A 21,900-nucleotide genomic window follows, 5' to 3' on the forward strand; every position below is an offset into this window, starting at 1 on the left:
AACAACACCCCTTGACTGTTTCTTGCGAGTAAACAACAAGGAGACAAACAACACCTGCAAAGCTTGTTTTCCTTCTGTTAAGGAGGAAAACAAGGACTGTTTGAGTTCCTCCTCACAATTTCTCATGGCATACTTTCTCAGCCCAGTGTGAGAAAGTTATGTGACTTAGTTTCACACAGACACAGTGCTGCCTGATCTCTTGTACTACCAGTACACAAAGTACTACCATGAAACAAATCTAAATTAGTTGACTAATTTGATCAGCATTTGGATTGTTTTGGGATTCTTTCTTTAATTCATTTTTGATAGTCACCTCAGTAAATAACCCCAAGAGAAATGGGTTATTTCTCTTTAATGAAATTAAAGAGAATTTCTATTTAATTTATTATAAATTAATTAATAGAAATTAATTTATTATTTCTATTTCTATTTAATGAAATTAAAGAAAATGATAGTTCGGGCTGTCAGGCTGTTGCCAGTGTCAACTTTTCAGGGCAGCACAAAATTACTTTTGCTTTTCTGTTGTTCATTCCCCATTTTGCTGACACTGCTTCAGCATATTAAAAGAAAACAGTGATCACAAGTTATATCCAGCTATATTTCAGCATCTGTGACTATCCAGGTTATTGAAGCAAGTCTTCTTTAAAATATGACTGGTCTGTCTAAGCATTGTTTGTGAAAGAAGAGAGGGACTGCCATATCCAGGTGATTCTGATTCTGTGTTTGCAACATATTTTAAAAGTAAATAATCTAAACAATTCCAAAGCCAAACTGTATGGGTTTTTTACTTATTTTGACTCACTTCGTTAAGAGGAACTGAAATGAACCTGTTTATGACTTCATGCCTGCAAAAGACTGTAAGACATTTTTCAAATTAAGTCAGGTGGTGAAGTTGTAGGAAAACACAGAGCAGTTTATTATTCATTCACTGACATCCCAGTTTATATTCCTACAATAGATCTGGGCTTTATATTCCAGACTTTATAAACACTGATGCTCATTTTCCCTCTGAGTTAGATAGATATAAAGGATATCTTCCTTTCTGTGTTTCTACATTGATAGTCTTAGAAACAAAATGCACTACAAAGAATGTGTGTGATGGGGTTTCTGTTCAATAGGGATAGGGGGAATAAAATACTTTAGAAATATCTTCATTTGTAAATTAGATTTGAAATTTTATTTTTTCTCAGCAGAAACTAGATTATTCAAGGTATATACACTGGTGCATGTAGCATGGAAGAAGACATTGTCTTAACATGTGATGGAAAAGGGGGAACCTTACATTGTTGTATTGTAAGCAGTGACCTCACATAGGATGTACTTCCATAACTGAACAGAAGCTCTGAGGCCAGGGTCCACGATCCCCCATGCCAGACAAATCTCTGGAACAAAGGGTCTTCATGCAGTTTTGAAAATTTTCAAGACATGGATTTGGGTTAGGAAGGAGGGGAGGAACTGGGAACTGGAGACTAAAGAGAATAATGAAGAATTCTCAGGTCTGTATCACGTTTTGTGTGTGAGCATTGTCCAATTCAGAAAACCAACAGAAAAGTTATCCTTACTTTTGATGGGAGAAGCATGAAACTTAGCCTTTACAGCTCTTGAACTTTCACCTCTAAACATCTGGCAAACAAAACATTAAAAGAAGCTCAAGCACCAAAATATGGCACGAGTTCAAAAATGAAGAAACCACAACAGGTTGAGAAGAAAAAGTGCCTAGAAATTTGGTTTTGACAGCCAAGGCTACAATCTGTTAGAAGTCTAACACTGATAAAGATGGAGTCTTGGCTTTTCCTTTCTATTTGCTTTCGTCTAGCAGGTTTTTTTTAATTAATTCTTAGGAAGGGAGGTGTGATGATCAGCGTGGCTTTGAGATGAATAACTTAAAGAGCTTGCACTAACTTTCCTGTGAGGGCTGCCAGATCTGGGAAGACTTTCTTCTGGGGTCCATTGTACATGAAGGTACTATAGAATAAACAAGCTTGCTCTTCTTTGCATTAAGAAGCAGCTAGAACTGGTTGTCTCGCATTGTCAGAAAACATTTTTACCATTGTTTGGATGCAATGGTAAAAGGGGCTGCATTTCAAAATCTAACTACAGCTTTCCTGGTGAACTGTATTTCCTATGGTGGCTTAAGAAGTACAGAAATTTGGACCTGCTGGGAAGAGAATAGGCATTTACAGTGAGAATTCTGAAACTTAGATTCTTGTTGGAAGGAAAAGTGATCTTTTTATTATTTTGATTCATTTTTAGCTTGTGGAGTGGCAGTTATCTGCTTCTGCTGTAAGGAATATACTTTTCATAGGTTTAGCATCCATTTTAAAAGCCTGATCTGAGGAAAGGAAGCCAGAATGGTGAAATTTTCTGTATCTCAGCTGCTACTCTAGTTCTCTTTGGAATGACCTGTGGGCAATAAGACTGTTGGCAAAAGGTCTTTTGCCAGCTGTGAGAAAGCAAAAAAATAAGAAATCATAGTTCTTCAAGAAAAGACATGTCCACTGTTTTCAGAAGTTAGTTGCATCTGATAGTTCTGATCTCACTTGTATAGTTAAAACGTAAGCTGTTTTTGCAATAGCAATATTAGAAAATTTAACTAGCGAAGGATTGCCCAACATGTTCTGCGTGTTTTAATGAGCATGCAGCTCTGATTTTTTCTTTTTATTTTGTATTGCCATTTTGTTGTTCATGTCAAGAACAGCATCTACTTACAGATTTCCCAGGAGAACAGACTTTATATGATCAGATCAGAATATACAATCAAAGTAACATTACAAAAGGAAGGTGTTAAAAAAGCTATTTGAAACCAAAAATTATTTTTCTTCCAAAATTAACACTTGTCTTTGCTGTCTTTTTGGAAAGAATATCTGAAAGCTTTGTTGGGTCAACCAGTTGTCGCTAGGTCTTCATGGTAGCCAACCTGGCTGCTTATAAGCCCCTTTTAGGTCTAGAGTCACAGTCCAAATTTTCCTTAAGTCTCATCTTCCTTCTGCGTAGAGACGGGATATCTGTGCATGTAAAAGAGAAAAGAAGAAGAAAGACATTTCTTAGGTAAGTAATCAGGCATTATCCTAATTCTTGTGGCTTCTGAGGTCTGTTGATGTAAAATGATTTATTACTTCTTAAATAAAATAAAGTCTAAGGACAGTGGAATGTCTCCTTCTTTTAGGAGTCATTTGAAACATTGCTTCTGTCATCAGTTCTGTAAGTTCTTGTCTCATTCTTCAAAAGAGGGCAACACTCCTTCAGAGGTATTTTCCAATTTTGCTGTAAATCTAGGCTATAGCTCTTCAAAACACTCTCCCTATAATTACACAGTTGAATTAATTCTGACAATGTCCCTTTTGAAAGGATAGCTCTTGAAAAATTCCACTGGTTTCATATTTCACTTGGGTTTTACCAGGTGATAAAGTAAAGCAAATACTCACGAAGAATAAGTCCCTGCTTTCTATAATTTTTGTTTGTAGTATTAAGGAATGTTTTGCTTTGATAGAGATCAGGAAACTCAGTTGGTCATGCTGATGGAATTTAATGAGAAATGTTGCACCACAGTCATGTCACAGTGTGGGGAGAATTCTCTCATAAAGTGAACCACACTGAAGATAATGGAGGGAACACCTAAAGGTAGGACAAAAGGCGGATGCATTCTTAGCATATGGCATTCTCTGAAAACATGGCAAACCTGTTAATAGTACCTCTACAAGTAAGCAGTTCAGACTAAGTGGAGAGGAGTTATCACATTTGCTCCCGTTCTGACAGCATTAGGAAAAGTCTGTTGAAACGTTGAGTCAATCCATGCTGAAATTTTCCTGAGCAGCAAAAAGAGCAGAGGCAGAGCTCACAGTTTTACCTCCCTCCCAAATATGCTGAGCTTTATTCATTTCCTATGTTTCACCCTCTGGTCATTGAGATGTGGAGGAACTTATGATTTAAATCACCCTTAAATACTGCTATTGTACTGCGCAACCTTTAATAACAATACTTGCCTTTATTTCCCTGTAGTGAGAACGTTAAGTCCTCTCCATAAAACTTCAATTAAGCTTTTTATAGAAACATCTGTATGTTTTGCAAACTGGAGTCTCCCTGTAGAAGAGTTATTTCTATAAACTTTCCTTTTAAGCTCAGTCACACTCCTGGATTTTATTTTTTAAAATAATCACATCTATGGGCTTCATAAAATGCTCTCATGCATGTATAATCAAATTAATAACATATGCATTAGCAAATAAAAATAGTTGAGATGATTTTTAACAGAATTGGAAACAGCTGAAATCAGGGATTTTGCAGCTGTGTCAAGTGTAATTGTGACCTCTAAACTCTTTGCACCACTCTTCTCCTTAATTTAGCTTCCTGGTGTTAAAAGTCATCTGTTCCAGGCTGTCTGCATTCATTGAGAATTGGTAGTGCACAGTGGTTTAGCACAAGGCAGTCTGTCAGCATGCTGCACTGTGCAGCCTGTGGATCAGTGTGCCTTGGCCTTTTCCCAAGTGCCACCCATGCACAGCAGAGAGTTTAAAACTGCCTGCAGGTAAAGTGAAATTAATGTTTTCTAAATTAGTCAAAAAAATTAGGATATGGCCCCAATAGGTCTGTTCTGAGCCAGGATAAAATAGTAGAAGATGTCAAATTTTGGTATGACAATATAGGCAACATTTTTATTGGAGTATCAGGTTTGGTTGTAACCTCTCTTGTGGTCCATGTGTGTTTTCAACACTCAGGATTGCTAATGAAAGCAGTAATGCTGGACTTGGTGTAAAATGGCTGAATGCCATCTAACTTCTACATCAGCAAAATTTGAGGATTGAAACGAAGTACAGCCTTTATGTAAAGGCTAAATATTTGTGTCTTTATTTTTGTAAAATTTTGATATATGATAGATTTTTTCGTTTATTTATCTGATCAGTTACAGTTTGCTTTGTGAAGGAGGGGGATTTATTTCCAAAAATCTTAGATTATTAAGCACCACAGTATAAATATGAAGTTTTTATCATTATCTTCCATGACTGTATTAGTAGTGTGGCTGGAAAAAAACCTCATCAGAAACAACCTCTCCCTTCCTCTGCCAAATTACCTTTTGCAATTAAATGTGGTAATTTCCTGAAATATTTCCTGAGAATTTGTGAGCAATGACTATAGAGAAGAAACTTGTTTAGTGAATCATTAGTTGCTAATTTTTCATTTATTCTGACCAGACTATCTCCACTCTGTTAATGGATTCAAGATATTTAACAGGAAATTATTTTCAACCAGATGAGTTGGCTGGTCTACATTCTTATAATCTCCAAGAATTCAAATTCTTCTTGAGATCAGTGATTCAGAAAGCCATATGGGATTTTTTTAATGTTGGGTACAATATTTGAACACTAGAAACTGAGGTTTCTTAGCTTTTCATTTCCCTAAGCAACATAGAGCTAGATAAAAGATAGACAATGCTGTCCTGTTCCCTCATTCTGCAAAACTAAATATTGTAAGTGGTCAAAATGGAAATTTAAACATCCTAATATGGTGATATAGACAACCTACGAGGGAATGAGTTAGTATCCCAATGTGTGTCTGTATACATTTGACATTCTGTAAGTACCAATCTGGTGTACTATTCAATATTCATCTGTTTTGATCTCTGAATGCCTGCTAAAATCAAGAGAAAGCATAATTGTTGACTGTTGTTAGTAAGCTTGGACAAATACTCTGCAGTTATTCTCTGCAGAGAAGAACAGGGGACTGTTTTAAGTCAGTGCATTTACATGTACTTCTTTAGTAACTGAAGAGATTTTTGACTGTACTAAACCAAAACAAAAAAACCCCACATGAAAAACAGTACCCTAAAGTCAGATCAGCCTTGGTTTCATTTCACCAGAAAGTTGGTCTGGAATAGACAAGTGTATTGATGGAGTAGAAATGACAGCCATGGTTACAATTCTCTTTTCCTGGATCTGTGTATTTTTCATTTCAGAGCAGACCCTTATGAAAATGATGGGGCTGTTGGCTCAAGATGTAATCCTGGCTTTACTTTTGGGTAGATGTGCCCAAAGCCCTTAGCTTACCTTTTTGATGTCCTACATTCTACATTCTCTTGTCCAGTAGTGTACGAGGATGGGAGAGACCAGATGAGTAAATCTCTCTAGGGGACAGCGAAATTTGCAGCCAGGGAGAGTGAGGGGGTGAGGCTCCCTCAAAGTATTATTCCTGTAGTACATTTCTATGGTGTATTGCCTGTTTCAAAATACAGAAGGGTCAAAATAAAGTTAGGTATGCAAAATCACACGTGCTTCAGTTATCATACTTGGGGACAAACTTTTAGCCAGATTATTTGTCTGGTTGCTAATGTGCTTATGATTTACTAATATAATTACTACTCTGAAAAGAGCTTTTTAAGCAACAGGGGGTCAACACCAATTTGTGTGTCGTTTTCTGCCTTTGCTAAGGAGTTACATAGATAAAAAGTATAGAGAAAAGCCTTTCATAACTGTAATATATGTATGTGTGTGTGTGTATATGTGTGTGTATGTGGTTTTCAGGCTTATTCTGCTACTGACTAATAAATTGAATACAATTACAAATATAAAATCAATGTGCAATATTTTCCTGAATAGTAAATCTCACAGATCCAGTCGTGGGTATCAGAAAATTCCTTTTTAGAAAAAGTAGATGTTAGTAGTACAGCTTGCAGATACTTGCCCGTTTTTTTCCTGGTAAAGTTCAAGAAAATGGCAGGCACTGTGAGGAGGCAATTTCCCATTGAAGACATTGAGTGCCATCTGTAAGGCAGAAATGGTAGCTGCATGCTGTGAACAGAGGAAACCTTTAATTAAAGGGCTATTGAAAATCATTGCATGAAGCTAATATTTAACAATATCTCCTGCACATCGTCTGTCCACTCAACATTAATGTTACTTGTGTAGCCTCATTAATACTTGCCCTCTGCACTGTTGAACAAATATTGTCCCTTTATGGTTATATAAACTGAAGTGCTGCATGTATAAAGTGTATATATATATATGTAAATATTTAAGAAGTCTTAGTCACTTACATCTCTTACAAAATTAATGAGAGCTGTTAAAACTTCTTTTAAGAAGAACTAGCGGTTTTGCCTGTTAAGTAAACAGTATCTGAGATCAGATCAGTAAGCTCTTTAGCTGATATATACCCAATAGGTCATTTTATAACAGCAGTTTAGAAAGAACAGGTTTTTAATGAGAGCAATCCAAAAATTTCCTCCTCCAATGACAGCATTGGCACATTCTAAACAAAAATATAACATCACAATTGAGTAACTGCCTTCATAAGGCCTTCTAAAATAACTGTAACTTAATTTTTTCTGGTTTTTTCCCATTTGCACTTGAAAAAGATGCAGGAAGAAGGAGATTTTGTTTTAAATTAACTTTGTGATCCAGATTTAATAAAACATGGGTCATGATTTTTCCAGTTCCCTGCTCAATCAAAACATTATTACAATGAAAAAACCATGACATGAAGTGGAAAATGGAATGCTTCAGGTTCCAAAGTAGTATCTGTTAAAAATTTTTAAAAACCTGAAGATATTTAAGGTTAACCAAATAAAAATTGCTTGTAGCTCTGTTTCATGAAGGAAATGAAATTTCATGGCTTTCACTGCATTTAATAACTGCAGAAAGGAAACACAAGGGAAACAGAAAGCACTCACCGCGGAATATATAACCATTTTTTGATGATATGAAGGCTTTCTGGCATCTAAGATATGCTTTAGAATAGTTTTTAAAAGAATACCTGAAAGAAAATGGGAAAGCAGTGACAATGAAAGAGATGCATGTGTTAACATCTGTATCGATTGTTGCCATTTTAGCAATCTGTCACTAAATGCACCAGATTCATTCAATTGACTTAATTGGTAATTTGTGCCCTGATTAATAGTGACAGTATCTTTCAAATGAGAAGTGGACCTATTTTACTTCCATGTAAAATGTTTTGGGAATCCCTAATAGCCTCTACAGCTTCAAACAGTGCATTGACACTTACTTTGTGCCAGCAGAACAGTGCAAGAAGAGCACAGTAATGAATACTACCTCATTGTGTGTGTAGCTTGATTGATTCCCTGCTTTCCAGAGAAAAAAGAAAGAGCATATCCTCTGGACTCAAGGGCTTTATAAATTCTGTGGTTGTCTATTAATGTTAACCGCTGAAAATTTGTAAGACAAACTACTTGATTTAAATCAATGGCTGCACTAGTATGTTAATATAAGGTTGACATGTCAACAAATTAAAATCCTAGAAGTAGAACTGTACCAGTTAGGAAATTAGGCAGAGTTAGTCTTTAGCTCCTGGCACATTTTTAATAGCAATTGTTAGTAAAGCAAAAGCAGAGGTTTGAACTTTGTGCCAAGTTTTGCAAGTTGGTGTTTGAAAAATGAAATAAATTGATGCATGCTTATATGTTTATTTGTCTTCCTAGCTCACAGATCCTGCCTGCACACTGCCCATATAAAACAAAAAGGAGGCTCAAAAGATGACAGTGGATGAATGGAGGAGAATGATTGATTAAAAAAGTATATTTTCAAATTTCAGCCACTGTTTTCTGAGCAGAATAAGAAGAAGCAGTTTAGTAATCTCATTTTAGGACTCTCAATAGTGGAATATGAAGATTGTTAGGCAACAAAGTCACCGTTATAGATATTACTACAAATATTTTTTTTTAAAATTACACATGGAGGCTTACACTAAGTTCAGACTTAATTAAATTCAACGAGGATCTGTATAATATATTGAATTTCTTATAGAGTGTAATCTAAATGATATCTCAATTGTAATGTTAGATTAGAATATTCATGATTTATATGCTCACCATCTCCCTCCGCATTAATCAAAATTTTTCAGTGCTGCCCACCAATAACATCTTTCACCCTTCTGCCATGGAATAAGCAGCAGTGTTTATCATATACCCTTTCTTCTTTCCCATCCTACTTTTGGTTTTAAATGGGGTAAGAATTCAGCTTACCTCCCTGCAAACGTGATTTTTGTCTTTGTTTGTGGATCCCGAATTCTGCCTGCAGTAACAATTCTGACAGCTTCATCAGCTTGGTCCTGACACCATGAGTAGCCCAAACAGGTAGAGTGTAATTGTTAGTGTCCTGCAGTGAAGAAAGAAAACATGGTGGTTTTCTTACTGATTCCTACTGCTAACTGTTATTTATTCTGACACAAAATACTTTTCATAACAAATTCTGAATGTTTCACTCCAGTAACATTTTTTCATTGTAATAAAATGATGACTGTATTTTGCTTTTAGACAGTTGTAGCATTCCTATTTATAGCACCATAGTTCTTAAAGAAATTTGAGGGGCAGTGTTCAACAAGAAGAGGAAATATAATACTAAAAATTTTGCAAAAAGCAACCGGCATTTTTATGTTGTCAGGTGAAGAAAAATCATTCTATGACTTTCAGTCATGTTCTGGGATATACTTTTACTGAAACAAATCCTACATAAACATCAGGATTTTAAAGGCTGGTAGTTCTCAGGTGTAAGAGGAATACAGAGATCAAATAGAAGTATGTATAAGTATGTATAAGTATGATGCATAAGGATGAGATATAAATGAAATTCATACCTATTATGGTCTACTGGATACTGTCACAGTCCTCAAGCTAATGTGGAGTGGATTAGTGTTTCCTTGGGGATGCAGCCCAAGGTATATTAGCAATCACAACTGTGAAAAGGGAAGATATACACAGCACTCCTGGTTTGCACTACCCTGAATTCCTGTTTAAACAAGGTTGGTAACTTTCCTTTAGTGTAATGTAACCTTTGGACTGAGATCACCAAAAGGAGTGTTCTTGTAACAAGCCAGCTCAAAGGAAAATGTCAACTACTTTAAGGGTTTGTTTAAACAAGAAAACAATAGAACAAGCAAGGCTCATGATCACAAACCAGCTCAGATCACAATGTTATCCATTTCTCTTTTAATAAATGTGATTTACGTCTTGAGGAAAGAATTGGCTGGTTGCATGCTATTTAAGACAGTTTGTAGGCAAGCAAACACCTCAGTCTCCAAGTTACGTGAGAGTCATATAACAGCTGAAAGTAACAAATACAGAAAGATGTGTGCTACTTTAGTTTCATGAACTGCATTAAAAAGCTGTGTAAGGACGCTCTCTCTGCATGCTTGAAAAATGAGAGTGGCTTTTATGGCAAATGTCTTAATTGATACCTTCAGAGTCCTCAGTCAGTACTATCAAAGACCAAAGCTCATCAAATTTAACACTAGAAGGAGAAACACAATTTTTCTTTTTTATTTTTTTTTAATTCCAGTGTTTAACTAGATTCTTGATGGGAGATGTGGATTTTGTGTATTTGTCTGGTGACACAGGTTCTCGGTATGATTTAACTACTGAAAGTTGTGGTCCTGCATTCAGAAAACATGGAAGGGTGACCTCACTGAAATTACAGTGAGATGTCCCAACATGTTAACATTTCACTTAACTTAATGCCCTGGCTAACATTCTATTCAAGTCTGCTTTGATCAAAGTTGGACTTTTGCAAAAACTGCAGGAATTAAGGTAAACTCATTAGCATCACACCTTGTAAAATATTACATGTTGCTTCTGAAACCCACCTTAAAACTCCCTCACTAATATCCCAGTACTACTGATGACCAATCATTAATATTTAAGTTTATAGTTATGCATGAAAGTGTAGCAAAAGCTGCCTTCAAAAATAACTTTTTAACTCAAAACTCTTCAATTTTCAGTTGTGTCAGCTGAGGTGAGTCTAGACTTTGAAGTGGGACTTCTTCCTAAATAACGAGCAGTCAGGATTTTTTCAAATCATGACATTTCCAGACTCTGGAACCCAGATATCCATGCCAGTCTGGCACCACAATACCCCTTTCATTATAAAATCCATGCGTTTTTGTGATATGCCTGGTACCTTTGCTTAGAACAAGCTTCCAAACTTGCACAAATAGCAGTTTCTGTCATTCCAATGGCTGCTTAATTCCTGAAAATACTCTGTGCACTGCTGGCCATGTACAAATAATGACTTCTCTTGCTCATACAATTTGCATAAAATCTTCATGGAAGGATGCTTATGTTTCTTTGCCAGAAACATATTTTTATCCCTGTGTATCTCCTAGTGGGGTCTGGATTAGTTACAAGACCATTTTATCCAAAGGTATGCTTTTGCCTAATTCTCCATATGCAGTCACTGGCTGGATTTTGAATAAGAAAGTCCATTAGTTTGTGTTCCTTATAGTGGTGGATGACCCATAGCAGCCTCACACATAGAGTGTTTACAGGATTTTCAGTTGTAAGTTTGATGTTAATGTTTGATGTTTCTGGGAAAGAAGCTGAAAATAGTCTATGTTTAAAAAAATTTTGAAGCACAGATCTGCAATCTTTTTATGACTTAACAATAAAAAATAAATGAAGTAAAAATACCAGGTTAAAGGAAGGAATTTCTATTGGACTCAAAGATCTTAAGGGTCTTTTCCAACCTAAATGATTCTATGATTCTATTTACCTCATATTGTAAAGTGTCAGAGAGCTTCCGAATCCTCTCAGCAGTCAACATCTTCAATGGGTATCCTGTATGAGTGGCTAAAAACTTAAGAAATTGCTGGAATACAAAAACGACCAAAGTTGTAGTATTGAGGGCCTTTTTGCATGATTTCTACACACTGCCATACTAGTACATAAGAATTTTTAGAAAGAAGTCAATCTCTGCACTTTGCACTTAAGCAATGAACCATTGCCTAGGTGTAAGAGAATTTGGCCTATTCATTTAGACAAAGTTGGTGATGTTAGTTCAAATTTGAAGTATGGTGATTGTTTATGTTTGGTGGAAATATTTAGAAGGAAGTAGAGGGAACATATATATATGAAGAAGTCTGGCAGAAATCCAAAAAAAAGGAAGTATGATAAAATGGGAAATGTGATTTACTTGCATATAATACCCAGATGCAGAGCCACAGATGGATGACTGAGGTCAGTGGTGAAAGATAATAGAAAAACAGGTGAGGTTCATAGTGTCCTTTTGAATACATGTGTGAAGTAGAAGGTTGCAGTAGAATAAATATAATTATATAGTCGTGCAAAGGTTTTGATGGTGGAGAAAGAAAGGAAAGGATACCGTATGAAGACAAGCAAAAAAATTAAGAGAACACCTAAAGTAAAATTTTAGGTGGGAAACATGAGTAGGTACTTGAGGAAAACACTGAGACTGTTAAAGAAATTCTGGGGAATTGATCTGAGAAAATGAATCTGAACTCACAGACTTATATAGGCAGAGATATCAGAGGAGTTGCTTTACATGGGAGTAAACAGAATATGGAATAATTTGAGGAGCAATGTCACTGATTTTATTTGAAGGGTTTTTTTTTTTGCTTAGTCTCCTGGAAAATAAATTTTTGCACGTAGGTCAATAATTTCTCTTTTCTAAGACTTGCCATTTTCAATTGTTGGGAGGAACCCAGTCCAGCTGGATCTGTAATGTTGTAATTGTTTTTTGGATATGTTGTCCACACCTACTGTGAAGATTAAAGATATGAAAGGAGCATATTAACTGCTATTTTTTAATCCTATGTGTCAGATGATGTTGAAGAAGTGATACACTTTAACTGGATTTCCAGAACTGAAAATACTTCACCTTGTAGTGCTTGAATTGCCTTTGGAAATCCCTTGTTGCAAAGGTTTCTCTCAGAAGCTCCTTGTGTTTTGGGCAGTGTGAGAAAGGTAGGTATAGCAACTGGAAAGAAAATTGCAAAATTCTAGTTAGGCAAGGTGCATCTGGTTCTGCAATTCAATATACCCTTACAGGATTGCTGTTCCGATTGGCTGCACTGGTTAGGACAAGCTGAAAAATAATTTGGGAATGTAGTTTCAAGGATATTCATCTTCAGGACTCTAGGAGTCACAGTGATGACTACATACAAAATCATCTTTAAATGTTCAGAGGAGTAATAGCTGCAGTAGTTCAAAGTTAAAGGATTCATTTACACAAGATGAAATTTGTCCTTTGACAGAAGACAGACAAGCCCTCATGAACTCCTTTGTTCTTAGCTTCTCCAGGGATGATTTCATTCCCTGTATTCAGTCTTTCTTTAAACACACCATCACATTTTTACAACAAATTACCAAACATCAGCTGTACTGCAATAGGAGTGTTTGTGCATACTCAGCTGCATCGAGTCTATTTAACATAGCTTTGTTTAGTTCAGCTACATTGTAAAAACTTGTCAACTTTCTGTAACTTGGTTTTGTCTTTCATTAATTTAAGATATATGAATGTTAAAGGTTACATATGACTGGAATAACTTAAGAGTTTGTTATTTCATTTCTGTGTATTCATATATATGTAAGCTAAGTTGTGTTTATTCTTGTTTTCTGTTAAATTTAAAGCAAAAGTTAAAAACTGACACTGAGATATTATTAGTGCTTTTCTCTAATGTGTTTTTTTGTCCTTTTCCCAGTAATGTAGCTCCATCTATATAGTCCCAAAGTTAAAAGAACTTTGAAAAGAACTTGAGAGTTTTTAAGGGCTAATTAGCTTGGAATGCTTCACAGCAGTTCTTCAATCTTTTTAGAAATACAATGCATGTATTCCACAAGCTGGGAAGGTATCTGTCAATTATAGCCATAAGTTCATGAACAGGCATAACTTTACCAATAAAGGATGGGCATTTGTTTTGTGTTGTAGGATACTTGTGGTCTCAGGTTTAGCCTGTATATGTAGTAAGGATGAATAAAGTTAAAACACAAATAGTTTTAAAAAAGTATGAAAATTATGCATATGTTCATGACTTTATGGTTTGTTTGAATAGACTTACTTGCTCCCCTAGACGTGAATGAGGTGCAACACCAGCTTGCTGAGTTTGCCATCTGTGTTGATAGTGGCCAGGTATTCTTGACTGTCTGCTGAGATATCCCCACCTGTGACAGTGCCAGAAGCAGCTCCTGGCTCTGTGCCTGGCTGTGTGTGTGAAGAGGAAGACATGTCTCCATACCTTCCATCTTCATGATCTCATCACCCCGAGATGAGAACCATTGCTCCATGACCTATCTAATGTGATTCCTTTGTTCACAGACTGTATTGACTAGACTTCTAAAGCCCACACAATTTATCTTGCATCACATGTGCAAACCTGCTCTCACAAACCAGGACTTACACTGCACACTCCTGATCTTCCTAATATTTTATTATAAATTTTCCACACACAAGAGATTCCAGCTCCAGTCAGCTGCACAGCTTTCCCCTCTAGGACAAGTACATGCAGGCTACAGAGCTGCTATCCACAGGATTCCTTACAGCTCCAAAGTGAGGAGCTGAGGAAAGGAGATGAATAACTACATTGCCCTAGGAACCCATGCTTAAAGCTCTGAGTCCTCCTTCCTTTTCCCTTTTACTTTTTTCACCAATCCTTGAACTGAATGCACTGGCCAGCAAAGTGCATGAAAAATAATTCTGTAACTCAATTCTCACCATAATGTAAGTCCCAGAATGATTATCTTGTGTTTTCTGTTGGCTGTGGACTAAAAAATACTGAAGCATTAGTGAGATTAAGTATGTTTTCTCACACAAAGAAAGTAATTTTTGCATTAAATTTAGGATTAATCTACTTCTACAGTAATTTACTCACCTTATAAATTAACTCTTTTTCTCTATACCCAGTACTCCCATTTTTCTTGCTCTTTTGTTAAGATCATGTCTCTGATACATAAATCCATTCCTGTGAAAATCTTGCCAATAGTTCTATTCAGCTTATTAGGCATTTCTTCACAATGCTTGTAACAAAGTACTTTTCATTGCTTTTACCATGAACTTTTAGGCTCACCTTCATCTCATATCCTATGTACTTTACATACGATTAAGGGAAAGCAGACATCCCTAGTTTATACTCACATTATCATGTGACAGAGGCACTGTGTGAACTGGAATTGGCTGCCAAAGGATTCTGGGGTTCCAAATCTGACTCTGTGTTGGTGGGTACAGTCCAGCAAGACTTGCCTGAGCACTCATAAGTGTGTGATCACAGTCAGTGCTTTGAACATAAATCTGAAGAGAAAAAAAAAAAAAAAAGAAACATTTTGGAAGGTAGTATCTTCCACTAGGCTTACTTTTTTGTCTTCTTGGTAGGAAAAAAAGGGCTGGTACTGGGGAAGTTGTCATTAAAATGGAGTAGTATGAAGAAGGACTATGAGAAAGAAGGAAGAGGGAGAAAGACTGCAGCTGGAATACAATTTTGCTGGGCAACTGAGCTGCAGCATGGCAACAATTATCTTATGAATCTTAGTAGAGAGCAGGAGATTGACTCCATTTGACCCTCTAGGCTTTGGGACATCATATGAGCACTGAAAAACTGGAACCTAAATGAAAACCGAGTTATATCTACACTTCCATATGAAAGTGTGGCATTGGAGGTATTTGACATAGATGCTCTCCCATACAGCAGCAAGGGAGCTGAAACTATATACAGCCCAAAAAGCCCTTCATGTGGTTTTCAGTTAACCATCAGGATAAAAGCTGAACCACAGTTTCAGGGATACTTTGGATTACATTTACTTCAATCGGTAATAAATTTTCTCCAGCTGCACCAAGTTTAGACTCTTATGCATCCAGGAAGTCCTATTAACAACCATGAAAAACATCTTCCTGCCCAGATCCAGTACTTGCCTCACACTGCTTGTAAACAACGCTCAGGAAATGAGAGTATCTCCTCCGCATGTACTGGCCAAGCTCATACTGTTGTTGTATGCCAAGCTGTAGAAGTAACACAAGAGCGTAAGAGGCTAAAGAAATGTGCTATGCATCCATTCTTACAACCAAAAAAGAATGCAGTAATACTTGATATTATTTTAATAAAGGCTTTTTTCCATTTCAAAGCAAAGTAGGAAAGAAGAAGGAGAAAAAAGGTAGTAAAGTTGCTGGATGTATGGTATTAGATAATGTTAGATATGACTCCTGGTGGAAGCAGTTTTCTGTTTTGCTCTATGGAAAGCTATGTGTATGTTTATCTGAGCTAGTGAGACTTAAAGCAGGCATAGAGATGTTCCAACACCATCTGTCTAGTTTCTACTCTATTGCTGTCTCAGAGCTGATTAACTGGGAGTGCAGATAGGACAGCCACCTGTCCATGAAGACACATCCAGGATATGAATCCCATAGAGTATCACCAGTGATTCCTTATGGAGGCTACCGTTTTAGCCTGGGCAAGATCTAATTTTTCAGAATAGAAGACTTGAAGTAAAAGTCTTCCAAGACATTTTGCTGCAATAGTTAATTATTATCAACAGTCTGAAACATTTGATTTTTGATTCTTGCCTATGTTCCCAACTTTCAGTCACTGAATCTTGTTACACTTTTGAATAACATTCACCATCACAGACGTTATTCACAGTTAAATAATAATCCATAAAATGGAATCAAGTCACTTTATCTCTGTCTTAAACTGATGACAATTCTGTGGTCACAAAGCAAAATAGGTTTTCCAGTCCCACCATTTTAGTAGCTCTTAGCTGAACATATTTCAGTTTACCTACATAATTTTGTGAACACATGACATATGAATCACAGAATCATGGAATCAGCTAGGTTGAAAATGACCTCTGAGATCACTGAGTTTAACCTATTACTTAATGCTACCACATGAACTAGACCATGGCACTAAGTACCATTTCCAGTCTTTCCTTAAACACCCTTAGGGGTGGTGACTCCAACACAATCACACACAATGTCCCTGTAATAGTCTCTATATTGCCATCTTTTTACTAGTACCTGGTTCCACTTTCCTCATGTAATCATTATTGTACACTGGGATCTCAAGTACAGTGATTACTCATTGCTTCCTAAAGCAATTTTCTAAGTCAGGGGATAATTCTAAGGGGATAATAATATCCTCTGATTCTAAGATCAGAGGATAATTCAGGCTGAAAGGGGCCTCAGGAAGTCTCTAGTCCAACCTCCTGCTCAAAGCCAAGTCAGCTATGAGGTCAGACAAAGTTACTCAGGACCCACTGTGTGTGCATGTGATCACCTCTTTCTTTTGCTAGGATTGTGCATACAGTTTCTTAGGGTATATGTGTGGTTTAGGCTTCTGTCCCAACTTGCCTAATATGCATGTTGTTAAGTCCTGACACCTGGGTCTTGTAGTCTTCCATACCCTGGAGCAAGCTGGCATGGATTGCTGAATTTGCATAGCGTTTATATGGAATGATTGAGTCACAGCTGAGTTGGGAAGCTGGTCTGCTACTCCTGTTTCTTCAAGGGAGTTGACATGAGCAGAAACAAGCCTGATTTTGCTTTGGAGATCAGTTTTGCCTCCTAAGAATAGTGGGGAAAAGGAACCCCTCAGGCAGTTTGTTCTATTCTGATTTTGATGAAGACATGGCAAGTTCCCCTAGGGGAGAGACCTCTTATGCACGTAAGGTCTGTGTGCCTAACAAAGAGACACATCTCACAGTCTGCCTCCACGTGCACTGTAGTCATTTATCTGGGACAATCAGATTTCTGGCCCTCCTAAACTACTTCAGGGAGACTGCCTGATTCTGAGTACTGGGCAAATAACTAGCAGCTTTTTTCCACCCAAATAACATCTTGGACAAAAAGGAAGCACAAGCACCCAGACACAGTGGGTCCTTCTGGTGGGAGGGGAGCAGAACTGGGGTTAAAACCACTCAGTGCCCAAGTTTTGCCCCACAGTCTGATAGTACACTTCACCCTTGGCTCCATTGGTAAGAGGTGGCAGCTAATAGAAGTTACTGCTAAGGCAAGCACAGTATCTGTCAGACACTGCTTGCTCTCTGGTTGCTTCAGCTGCTTCTGGTTACTACCAACAGCTGATTACACAAATGCCTGCACTAAAATAGCTGAGTTTGAAATCAAATTTCTTGGGCATTGCATGAAAGAAGTTACTGCTAAGATGGATCTTAACAGTTCATGAGTTAGGAAGCACCCCTATTTAGCAAAGATTGAGGGAGAGTTGTGTCTGTAAGCACTTCCACCACCTTCTGCTACTGATGGTTAAAGCTTCCTCTGTAGTCACAGGTGAACTGAGATGGTCACCAGTGTCTGACTCCTCCCAGAAGACCCTATACTGCAATCAAAGAGCTCAACATATGCTGACACTGGACCAGAACAGGCTGGCTCAGCTTTATTTAAAATTAGTGAGTGCTGTTGCTGTGTTTTCTGAGTAAGTTCTTTGGCTGTCCTTAAGTGGCAACTTACTAAGGGCTTTATCCAGGTGAAAGCAAAGTTCTAACCCCCAGATATCAACACACCATCTTCCAGTATTTCAATTCTTGGCCCAGGTAAACAAACTCACCTTGGTAAGTTGGCCATATCCCTGTTGTCTTGCAATTTCTCTGTGCTTATCAGTTGGAAAAAACTCCTGTGGGGTATGATCACCATGGCGAAATACCTGATAAAATAGATGAAATTGCTTTCATGTTACTGGTATTTTTTGTGGTAATTATAACTAGTGTAGTCACAAGGAATATGCAATGACAGTGAGTACTGTATCTGACAGATGCTAAGTATATTAATGGTGCTTGCCTTAAGTCTAGATAGCCACATTTCCTGTTTAATCTATTTAGACAAATAGAATTGGTTCTTTACTTGGTGTTTGAGAATAAATTAGCTCAAGCAAATTTTTGTAAGTTATAAAAACTAAAGGATACTCTATTATATTTTAAAGAGGTTTAGGTATTTTAGGAGGTATAGATCATAATATGAAATAAACAGAAAACCAGAATCATGTAAGCAATTTTGCAGAAATATTTGAACATGAGTATTTTGGTATGGCTAAATTGGAATTCAGAAAGAAGAAACCTAAACTCAAGATAAGAGTTCTGTGGCTGACTGCTGTGAAGTTCTCTGACATGGAAGAAATTAGCCTTAAAAAGTTATATGTTGGCTTTTTCATCACAAGAGGGGACAAAAGTGTCATCTAATATGTAAATAGTTGTTCTGAAAACACTGAACCTATTTTGGAATTTCACTTCAGATAAAAGATGTATTTATAGATATTATAAATCTATATATAGATATTATAAATCTATATATAGATATACCTCTATATGATATCTATATTATATATGTTAATATATTCTATTAATATATATATTTATTTATATTATACATATCTCTATATATTTAAAGATACATTGGATTTTTTAAATTTGTACAATGAATTCTTTGCTTTGTATGTGTTGCAGCATAACTCCTTTAAATATGTGCTATATGACTCTAAAATTTTACCACCAGATTTATTTTTTTTTTTAAATTTCTTAATTCAAGCAGGGAGAAATGAAATCAAAAGCTGCAGGACAAAAATTATATAAATGATTTATGTGTGTGTGATGTTCAGAATAAGATTCAGGTTTCCTGCAAACAAATGGTGCATCATAATCATTGCAAACAGCATTAGCTTCACAGCTCTGGTTTCTGTGTTGCTTCTTCAATGTCATTGTACTCTAGTTTGAGTTTCACATACTGAAATTTACTTTGCATGTTAGTCCATTGAAACCACTGGAAAAGTGGAAACTCTTCCATGGTAAAGAGGGATTTGCACAGTTGGTATTTAGTTATGAAATCCTCTTTTACATTTTGAAACAGAATCCTGTGTTATTTTTCTCTTAGTGCTATAAAATAAACATTCTGTATCCATCCAGAAAGTAAGTTCATCTAGGAGTGCACAAAGAAGACAAAATGATAAAATCTTATTTAAAATTGAGTTGGTTTTTTTTGGACAATGCAATAATGAATTTTGAATATGGAGGAAACATTTAAATTCTTGAAAAGGTACCCCCTCCTCCCTACCATAGAGTACAAGAAGAGTAGCAAGTGACAGTAAATTTCAGTAAGTGAAATTTTGAAGAAATTTTCCATACTTACTAGGGACACAAACTTCAGTTTTCTTTTAGCTGTTGTTTGATGAAGAAAGATGCAGAAAAGACAGAACATGAAACACAGACTCCAAATTCCACAGACCAGCTGCCTTGCTCTCATCCTGAGGCTAGTTTTCAACTGTTTTGCACACCAAGGTCCCTGGCTGGATGTGGTGATACAGTAGATATGTAGCTAAGAGAGGTGGAGTCAGTTGTGCATAGTGAAATCTGAGAGTGGGCTGTGAAGTTGTTGTCTCCTGCCTCTCTCCCCTTCTAGGGTTAGTGCTTTTCAGGGAACTCATGAAATGAAAAGTGCATTTCACATTTGTACTCCATTTCTGTGCCCCATGTATAGCATGGAGTGAAATCTCTGAGCCCTCTAACTCCTGCCCCTTGCAAGAAAGGTGAATGTAAAGAGAGAGAGGCTGCCTTCTATTATTTAACTACAATTTAGTATGGGTCAGTCAGCCTTCCCAAATATGAAAATGCTGTGGATATTTTACTGTATGCAAAAGAGCTACTAAACCATCTGCATTCCTGGTGCTCACAGTCTTGTCTGAACGCTTTGTACTAGAAGGCTAAAAGGAGCAGTGCTAACAAATGTCCTTTTTATAAAGTATCTCTGAATTTTCCCTGGATTTGGCTGTGATTTGTAGGAGGAATAAGAAACAGAAGGTTTTGTTGCAAAGGAGCAGATATAAGCCTAAATTCATCACAAAAAATATAAAGATATATGAATGAATTTTTGATCTCTTTAGTAGATTGACTCTTTCTATTGGCAAAGCATGTGACACTGTTTTCTAGAACTATGCCCCAGAATTTCATAGTTAGGTAAATTTTTAATTTTCAAATTTCTCTTGTTGCAAACACTCTCATTGTTATATATGCATATTTGAAGACTTGTTTTTGTCATTTCCCCAGTATATTTTAAATAAGGAAAAAAATCTAGCTCAGAGACACCATTGTGAGACAGGATTGCTCTTGCAAGTTATTGGTCTATGTTCAGTCCCATCCATGTGTTAATGAATGTCCTGTTAATATGTTAAAATTGAGGGTGATTTCTTAGTCATCAGAATCTCTCTGTAAGAATTTAAGAGAAATTACTGAAAAAAAAAAGGTACCTGAAAAGGTTATAAAACCTCAAACTAATTTAAGGCACATAACAAAACTTTTCTTCTGATTATTAGATATAGACTTGTCTAGGAGGAATTGTTCTCCTTCCTGACATAACAATGTTGTGTCTTTCACATCTGTCAGAGGTAAAGAGATTCCTCTGTGAAACATCCAGAGGTCACACTTTCATTTGTGCTTTTATCTCTGACAATTTTAAGAGATTCAGAAATAGAAAAATGTGGGGAGATACCCACATTTGTTGAGAAAGAATACGCTTTTTTTTTTTTTTTTTTAATTTTGAGGCACCTTGGGGGAGATATGGGTCAACTGATGAAAGCTATTCACACCCTGTACATGTTATACCTCAAAAATTTCTCTGTGTTATGCTGTTTCTAGAGAACATGGCGTCAGACAGTACTCCTAAAATACACTGCTCTGCAAGACAAGATTTTTAAATAGACCAGCTCAGAAAAAATAGGCTAGTTCTCAGAATTGCAAGGTTCCATTCAGGTTCTTCATATATTGTAGATATGTCTAGGAGGGATTGCAGATCTTCAACAGGAGCAGAAATATTTAATTTTCATCTTTTCAAGAATCCATTGTCTCACACTTTATGTGAGACTTCTATAACTAGGAAGGCAAAATTACTCTTACTTAAGGATGACAAAATATTGGTGTAAAAATATTAATGAAATGGGAAAAAAATATTAGTGTTAAACCTGGTACTTGCTTCCTTTGATGTGATCTTGATGCTTCTAATTCTGTGAGAAAAGATATGTGAAGGGCTGGAATTGTTTTTAAGTACACCACGTTGATTAATTCTGTTCCTGTTGAAGGTCACAGAGGGAGAATGAAATAGTGTGCTGTGGTGAGAGGTGTGCAAACTATAGCTTTTCCAAAGTCAAGCTAACTGCTTCTTTAATATGCTTGCAGCCTGT

At 36.5% G+C, this 21,900-nt stretch overlaps 1 protein-coding gene across 2 annotated transcripts; it reads right to left on the bottom strand.

Annotated features, from left to right (window-relative positions):
• Positions 1–1,154: 1,154 nt before the first annotated feature.
• On the bottom strand, positions 1,155–21,899 carry LOC111923891 (prostatic acid phosphatase-like). Of its 2 annotated transcripts, XR_015275914.1 has the most exons (12): positions 19,857–21,899; positions 18,286–18,381; positions 15,639–15,725; positions 14,868–15,020; positions 12,615–12,713; positions 11,490–11,585; positions 8,969–9,101; positions 7,661–7,743; positions 6,676–6,782; positions 6,042–6,210; positions 3,984–4,080; positions 3,680–3,806 (listed from the first exon to the last, which is right to left on the bottom strand). XR_015275914.1 is itself a non-coding variant. In XM_086849466.1 (11 exons), exons 1-10 carry the CDS (start codon positions 19,968–19,970, stop codon positions 6,054–6,056), a joined length of 1,125 nt encoding a protein of 374 aa, XP_086705592.1. In that variant the 5' UTR covers positions 19,971–20,079; the 3' UTR covers positions 1,155–3,005; positions 6,042–6,053. The 2 variants fall into 2 exon arrangements, 1 of the variants encoding a protein (XP_086705592.1); XM_086849466.1 differs by lacking the exons at positions 3,680–3,806; positions 3,984–4,080 and adding an exon at positions 1,155–3,005 and having other exon boundaries at positions 19,857–20,079.
• Position 21,900: the final 1 nt, after the last annotated feature.

The sequence above is a fragment of the Cyanistes caeruleus genome, chromosome 1, assembly GCF_971803275.1.
Source record: "Cyanistes caeruleus chromosome 1, bCyaCae1.hap1.1, whole genome shotgun sequence".
NCBI lineage: Eukaryota > Metazoa > Chordata > Aves > Passeriformes > Paridae > Cyanistes > Cyanistes caeruleus.

Coding starts and splice junctions, on each gene's coding strand:
- LOC111923891 (XM_086849466.1), bottom strand. CDS start 19,970: ATGAGAGCAAGGCAGCTGGTCTGTGGAATTTGGAGTCTGTGTTTCATG. Junction 15,021..15,638: donor TTGTTTACAAGCAGTGTGAG/GCAAGTACTGGA, acceptor TTTTCTCTTCAG/ATTTATGTTCAAAGCACTGA. Junction 6,211..6,675: donor CTTTACCAGGAAAAAAACGG/GCAAGTATCTGC, acceptor ATTTTGAAACAG/GCAATACACCATAGAAATGT.